General features: G+C 32.6%; 1 protein-coding gene and 1 long non-coding RNA gene across 4 annotated transcripts; one reads left to right on the plus strand and one right to left on the minus strand.

Moving 5' to 3' along the window:
* Positions 1-1527: 1527 nt before the first annotated feature.
* Positions 1528-2742, minus strand: LOC145032528 (anaerobic nitrite reductase HB2-like). Of its 3 annotated transcripts, none has more exons than XM_078981364.1 (4): positions 2601-2742; positions 2203-2317; positions 1973-2089; positions 1528-1863 (listed from the first exon to the last, which is right to left on the minus strand). In XM_078981364.1, exons 1-4 carry the CDS (start codon positions 2693-2695, stop codon positions 1705-1707), a joined length of 486 nt encoding a protein of 161 aa, XP_078837490.1. In that variant the 5' UTR covers positions 2696-2742; the 3' UTR covers positions 1528-1704. The 3 variants fall into 3 exon arrangements, with proteins under 3 accessions (XP_078837490.1, XP_078837491.1, XP_078837492.1); XM_078981365.1 differs by having other exon boundaries at positions 2203-2369; positions 2601-2726; XM_078981366.1 differs by having other exon boundaries at positions 2203-2357; positions 2601-2711.
* A 759-nt stretch (positions 2743-3501) lies between these two features.
* On the plus strand, positions 3502-5806 carry LOC145029295 (uncharacterized). Its single transcript, XR_013676457.1, has 4 exons — positions 3502-3985; positions 4285-4403; positions 4707-4941; positions 5037-5806. It is a non-coding gene; the product is annotated as an uncharacterized LOC145029295 (long non-coding RNA).
* Positions 5807-7958: the final 2152 nt, after the last annotated feature.

Consider the following 7958-nt stretch of genomic DNA (forward strand, 5'->3'; position numbering starts at 1 on the left):
AAAGGGTACTATCCAAAAAACAATGAATGTTACCTGTTTTGATGAAGATGTGTAACTGATTTGGTATGAAGAAGAGATACGTGATCAAAAAGGTGATATACTGAAGGCGCCGATTGAAGCGATACGATCCGCAATCTAATATGCATTGTGTTTTAGTTTGGGATTTATTTAGGAAGGGTATTTTGGTACACTAAAACATAATTTTGAATATTTGATAAATAATTTATTAACAAATTGATATAATCCTAACTAAAATATGGATTTTGATATTGATTTAATTTTTATAGTTTTAGAAGGATATACAAGTAATTTTAAAGTTTATAAGAATATTAAAGTAATTTTTAGAGTATATAAAGATATAAATGTAAAAATGGCTATTTAGTTTTTCTTCCTGAAATTGTTAATTTATAGTGTTTGATTTACCAAAAAATTTACACCGATCATGAAAAGAAGGGAAAGGAGGTTTTATTAGATTTGTTGAGGAAGGAAATAAAGAAGATGGTGGTAAAATCATAAAATGGGTATTTTAATAATTTTAAGGTTGTACGGAGTGGGTGCGGGAAAGGGATGAGGGAAGTTTCCCTCACTCCTGCACACCACTCCGAGGGTGAGGGGAAAAAGCTGCGGGAAAGAGATGGGGGGAGGGGGTGCCGCACTCTCTCCCTTCATGCTATTAGTCAGTTTTTTTTTTTTTTTTTTTTTTAATATAATATTTATAAAATTATATACCTACTAAAAAAATATAAAAAATATATCAAAACTTATGGTTTTTAATTCCTTACAAAATAAGTATAATATATGTATGAAATATATTTAAAAAAAAAAAAAGTGAGGGAAAAGCTTCCCACCCATTCTTTTGTTTTTAGGTGGAGAAAAGAAAAGTGAGGGAAAGGAGGGTATGACCCACAAAAAATGAGGAAAGCTTCCCTCTCATACCCTCCGGTCTAATAGCCAAGTCGTTAAGATAAACGGCTTAGGGACCCGGAACCTTGGGCGCGACAAAACCATAACAAACATTAGAACTGAAAAAGTAGATTTGATTATAAAAGACTACATAACCACAAGGACCAAAGTCTTCAATTTTTCTAAAAATGACTATTTCAATAATTCTTGGTTTTCATATCCCTGCAAACAAAAGGGACAGGGTTCCATTTTCCAGTGAGAGGGAGAGTGTGGGACTGTGCCACTGTGGGGTGCATATGTTTTTTTTTTTTTAAATAAATGATTGCAAAAAGCCAAGAACTACTTTGATTATTTTCTAAAGTAACAGTTAATGAATATTGTTTAGAACACTTCACATTTTGCTTTCATCAAGAATCATCTTAAATATTTGATCAAAGAATAATTTTTTTTATTAACTTGTATCATAAATTAAACATATTATGTTACGAGATGAAATGCTCTAAAATACTAGTGATATAAATTAAAGAATTGTCGGATGCTTTGTTCATGCCAAGCGTCTTTAAAAAAACATATATATTAAACAAACTTTCCCTTGTAATAATATATAGATCTTTTTGAAATTGATTTTGATACTATAGACTATAGAGGACCATATTTTATTATTGATAGCTATCAGTTTGATACAACCAAATGCAAATTCATATTATTTTTATGACAAAAACATAAAAAAATCTATATCACGTGGATTGATATGATTAGACGAAACACCATTAGCAAGAAGATATAAAACAAAAAATGAATTTAGGGTTCATCAGTAGTTTCTGCAGCCTCTTTGTTCATTTCAGCTAAAATGGCAGCAGCCAACTGATCATAAGCTTCGGACCACGCACCCTTCATCTCTTCACTCCATTTCTCCCCAACTCCCTTCTCCACTGTTCTCAACACTCCCTCCTTCACCACCTTTAATTCATTCATTCATTATATCATTAAATAAAACATTTAATCTATTTATACCATAAATAAAAAAATCTCAAAAATAATCACCAACTAATTAATATTTAACTATTACCGCAAAGTGAGCATCAACAATTCCTTTCTGAAGATGAACAGATCCCAAATATTTGAGTGTAGAACCAGAAACCACAACTTCTCCTTTCTCCCTCAGCTGAATTGCTGCTTCGCATGTCTTCCCTCATATTCATATATGATTAAATACTTGATAAATATTAATGATTTACTAATTAAACGAATATGTATGAATAAGAAAAGTAGCTACTTTAATTGTTCTTGTTTAAATACCATCTTGAAAACTTTAACGGCATGGGATTTGAGCTTGGGGTTATCTTGGGGAATTTCGTCTTCGTCTTTCAGAAATGAAAACAATCCCTTTGCAGCAGGTGCTATCTCCAGTACCCTTAATTTGCCATCAATTAATGCCATTTTTAGAAGCTTTTCTGTGTATAATTCTTTCCAAAAATAAATAAGTTTGATAGTGTCGTTGGTAAAAATTAATTAAGAAGTACTAAAATTGAAGTCACATATAGAAAGAAATTAAATATTGAAAATTTGTTGAACACTTTTGATAAAACTTGTTGCCAATTTAAAAGCTCATATAAGCATATTTATCAGTTTTAACATTATAAAGTTATACCCAACTCTTTTTCCACGAAAAATAATTCATCCAAATAATCACTTACTGTGTAAAGAAGTAAAGACTAAGAGCAGTAACGTCTTCCTTCATTATCTCCCATGCTTCCTTCACCAATGCCTCTTGCTTCTCACTGAAACTCATCTCTCTCTCTCTCTCTCTCTCTCTATATATATATATATATATATATATATATATATATATATATATATATATATATATGGTTGGTGAGGATTAAATGAGAATCATATCCACATGATGCTTCACTGTAAATTTGGTCTGGTGATGAAAACTAAAGTATTTGGCGCAGCATTAATACTTAAGTGGTTTTGCCCTTTTACTTTCTTAGGGGTTCTTAGGGGTCACTTCACTGTATTTGAATTTAAGAGGAGGGTTAATCTATATTATGATTTAAAAGGACGTTTCTTTCCGATTTTTTTTAAACGGTAAATCTAAGTTCCTATCTTAAATCCATCTATGTTTATATTGGGATTTTAACCATCAACTTCAAGAAGGGATGACAACACATAAATATAAATCCTTTTAAGTTGACTTAAAGGAATTCTGATTTTTTTTTTCCGATTATTTTATATTGTCTTTTATTATTATTATTATTATTATTATTATTATTATTATATTAAATTTATCTTATCTTAGCTTCAGTGAATTTGATGTTTTTTTTTTGGCAAAAATCATCATTAGTTTATAGTGATATGTTTTTTTCGTTTTCTTGATGTGCATATATATTATGGGCAGTTTATGCCACTTTTTACAAACTTTTTCGTGTTTGTCACCTATCTTCTTTACCGTTTTCCTATCCAATCACATTTCGATTGGTGTAATTGTTTTCCAGTGGCTGCCTACACCGACAATCGTTTGCACCAATAAATCCCTAAGTCCTTTTGTCGTCTCTCTCTAAACGCATCCACATCCAAGAAGAATCAGTTCTCCACCCATCCTCCTCTCTTGTGTTATCATTGACTTCACCATGGTATTGCATTACGATTTGGTTAGTTAAGTCCAAAACTAATTTTCTTGGTTTTAATATGATTGATTTACTCACTGATCATCGCAATATCATCAGCGTTTCGTTAAAGAATCAATAATCAACCGATGCAGATGCATATGAAAAATATGTAGAAAAGAACTGAATATTTCAAAACATTCTCTTTCTCAGTTCCTTCTCCAAACGAACCCGTCACCACCTCCAATTGCTTCCCTTTTCTCTGCCGACATCGCCCTAGGTGCATACCAATACCGAGAAACGGAGTCGTTTGACGATGTCGACTCCGCCATCGCTTCACGTCTCACTTCCGATTTCTCCGGTTGTTCTGATCAATGTCGATCTCCGATTTTCGATGAGTTCGTGATTTGATTAAACGACGTCTGCTTCATTGGCCACCACCGCTACAACACCGTGTTAATTACAAACTGGTGAGATTATCTAACAATTAACCTTTTATTTAAAATCAATCCCCGGTGTTCAACTTTGACGTGGTCCTTTTCAAACACTTCCTCTTCCTTTATGCATTTGGTGAATCAAATGTTGCGGTTTTTGATTTTATTTTTACTAGCATGCATAATCATTTTGTTTGAAATTGAACACTTTTGGATGTTATTGTTATTCATCCCAAGTTCGATTTTGATTTATATGTTCCTAGAAGCATTTATGATAAAAAATGATTTTGTTTTATTGTGAGAAAAGGGTATTTAAAAGTTGTAAACGTCTACAGGTGATGATCATACACCATACATAAAGCCAAGTTGTGGGTTTTTTACCCAGAGGGAAGCACAAAGAAGCAATGTCATCGAATCCTAGCACAATCCGGGTCACCACCCTGATTTTGCCCAGGTTCGTTTTGGATTGTCTTTGTGTATATAGTTAGGGTTCCGCCTAGGGTTAACAGTTCACTTTTGGAGCATAAGTTGTTTAAATTGGTTGTTTTAAATTGAAAGTGGTAACAATTAATTGATCATTTTTTTCAAAAAAATATAGATATCTTACAATTGAAAGTATATATGCCTATGTCTAGCTTCTGTTAATTTATTATTTTAATTACTTGCATTGATTCATGATATTTTCTGTTATCAAACCCAAATAAAGGCAAAGGTAGAGAACTTTTTAAGCGCTTCTTATGGTGTGTTGTCTTTTCAGTTTCAGATCTCTTTAACAACTAGAAAGACTTTCGTAAACGTAAGAAAACATAGCTTAAATGGTTCCTAATAAGCAACCTGAAGGAGCGATGGTTCCCGAGGAAATGAAGGGTTCAAATGAGCAAGAACAAAGAGAGGGGCAGGTAGGGGTAGATCAGTCAATGTCTGGCTTCAAGGACTTTCTCTGGCATGGTGGTCCTGCTTATGATGCTTGGTTCAGTTGTGTCTCAACCCAAGTAATTTACCATATCACCCTCTACACCTTGTAGTTATCCTCTCTTTTTTCATAAAGAAAATTTAGTCATTTTTGTCTATTGTTTTGTGATTTTAGGTAGCACAAGTGCCGTTGAACTCTCATACTCTTTCTCTCAATTAGGTATGCTTTCAGGAGTCATCTTTGAAGTCTTTTATGGGCTCCTTAGAAGCTGGGTTGCTTATCTCATCAGTGTTCTCTATGTCTAGTATAGAGCCAGAAAGGAGAAAGAGAATGTCAGCTTCAAGAACCACGCTATTCAGGTTAATCTTCATCCATTTTTGATTCTTTAGCTTTTACCACTGTAAAAAAGATGAATATTTGATAGTGGGTCTTTGGAAAGTGAAGTGCTTTCAGCTGATGATATGATTAATCCAATGACATCTTCTTTGTTTCCTCTTACAAACATGAACATTGATCAAATCCAACAGGTTTAGTTATTTCCTTTCCATTTCGGTTAACTTCTTCCTTATATTTTGGATCTCTTTGAAAAATCATCGCTAAGTTTCTTTTCTTTTGCTTATCTTATTATAACAATGTTGTATGTCGGAGTATCTAAAGGATTCTCATCGATCATATTACTTTTTTGGTTTCTCAGCGTTTCTGTACACTACAAAACGCTAAAAAGAGACGGTAAGCTGTTTATCATTTTGCGGGACACATGGCCATATATCATACATGATATTGTATGTGATATGTATTCAAAAGATGCACAAATATCTATGAATTTAACACAACTATCTGTCAGTTTGTTGCTTAATCTGACTTTCTTCAATTGCTCTTACATCTCACTATTTTAGGGATATTCAAAATACTTTGCTTAAAATTTTGGAAGATTACTTGGTGATTCGAAGTTTAAAGTGATCTTGATCCAATCATGCTTTTAAGCTTTGAAATTAACCTCCATAACTTCACCTGTTTGATTGGTTTCTATATATGTTTACATCCAAAATCACGTCCACATAATTAAAGTGCATCCAAAGTAGTTTTAGTAGCAAACTAATATGATTTGACAGTAATGAAAATCGATGCAAGATGTGTTATTGGTACATAAGTTTGTTCCCCTTATGCAGCAACAGGTTTTAATTATAATCTCAACCTGCTCCATGTTTTTTTTATAATATTTCAGTCATATTAATAATTAATTATTAATTAATTAATGAGTAATAGATGATCCCACATGGGAGGATGTACCCTTACCCAATGGTTGCAACGTTTCTGGTAGCGGAACTAGAATTAGAGGTGGCGGAATGGTTTTTACTCAACATGACATGGGCAGTGGAATGGAATTGAGGGACACTCGAATCTGGAGATCAGGTTCGATCTTTAACGTGTTTGACCGGTTCACTAGATGATGAGAGCAGCTTATTGTTTCTATAATATCCATTTCTCTAATGCGTAATGATTTGTTGTAAAACGGTAACGTTTCTGTTTGAGTGGTATGAAGAGTGAACGGATTACAAAGTCGATACTAGGCATGATCTACCCTTTCATTACTTTCTATTAGTGAGGCTTTGATTGGTTTTTTTAACAGTTTTTGTATAATTGACCCTTTGATTGGCTTTCATTTAGGTTTCAGAAACTAGAAGGGTGAGGGTGAAGGCAGGAGGCCAGCAATGGTATATTATTATTCCAGTTTTTTTTGTTCCATTCGATCATTCACTTATTACTTATCAGAAATTAAAATACTGAATGTTGAATCACACTATCACAATATCATATCAATGGAGTATATATTATTAGATTAGTCGATTACTTATTAGAAATTGAATTAGATTATTCATTAATTGAACTACTTATAGGAATCATTGTTCCACTTTTCAGTCAATCATTGTTTATTGAAGCAAATTAGAATGTGAATGTTATCGGATTATACTTAGTTTTCTACTTTTCTGAATATTAAACTAATGAACTTGAATCAAACTAATAGATTATCATTTATAATACTGAATGTTGAAATTAGAAATTTCATTATGTGAATTGTGAAATTAGAATATGTTAAATGTTTATCAGAAAGATTTTTAATGTTGGGTTCACGAGTTCTAGCTCCGCTTGTGATTGTTCCAGCCATGAGTGGCAACCATGTAAGCACTTGTAAGTTGCAACTGATTTCATGTTAAATACATTTGGAGTTTTCTATAATGAGTCTGATGGGCATTAGTGTGTGTAGGAGGAAATGTCAATGGTGGTTTTGATTGTGTGCTATTTGTGTCAGGAATGATGACACTTTTACAATCTAACTTTGGATCAAGATTGCCCCTTATACAAGATCCATTTTTTTTGTCTTTCTTGCTCCTGCACTTGCAATCATAAAATCTCATGAGTTCCTAGGATGCAATGAAAATGTAAGCTCTGTCTTCATTCTTCCACATCCATTTTGTTTCAAGATTTTATGCATTCTTTATCACACTAGTTAACATTGTGTTTATTCTCCCTCAAACTCTTTTGAAGGATTTGACTATAACCATAGATATTAAACCATGAGATCTAATCATGCACTAGGTTTTCAATGTGCCTTACATAAGCACAAAGAACATATCGTTAAAATAACTAACTAGACATCCCTTTCATATTAAATTCAATGGTCATATGTAATGTTGTAATTGTGCAATTAGCATTATAAGTGAGATTGAGTGTTTCCCTTTGCTTTATGAGTTAAAAAGCACATACAAAAGAAAAGAACCACTAATAGAATGACATAAGTTTGTTATGATTACACTTGATTCATTGAGTTGTCAATAAAGAATTTAGCTTCAAGATGAAGAGTACATAGAAAACATCAATAAAGAATTCATTGTGTTGCCAATAAATAATTTTGTTTTGTTTATTGCTATAAAGTTTGTCATCGTTTAAAAAAATAGTTTATGCATTTTAACTCGTTACACGTTAGGTTTAAGGGCCTTTTTTCGGCTCATCTTGGGCAATTGAATCCTCAGGACTGACCCTGCAATTGAGTCATTTTAGAATTTTTAGAAACCACTAGACCTTCACTGCTAGAAT

Source organism: Lactuca saligna, chromosome 2 (assembly GCF_052625555.1).
Source record: "Lactuca saligna cultivar CGN05327 chromosome 2, ASM5262555v1, whole genome shotgun sequence".
NCBI lineage: Eukaryota > Viridiplantae > Streptophyta > Magnoliopsida > Asterales > Asteraceae > Lactuca > Lactuca saligna.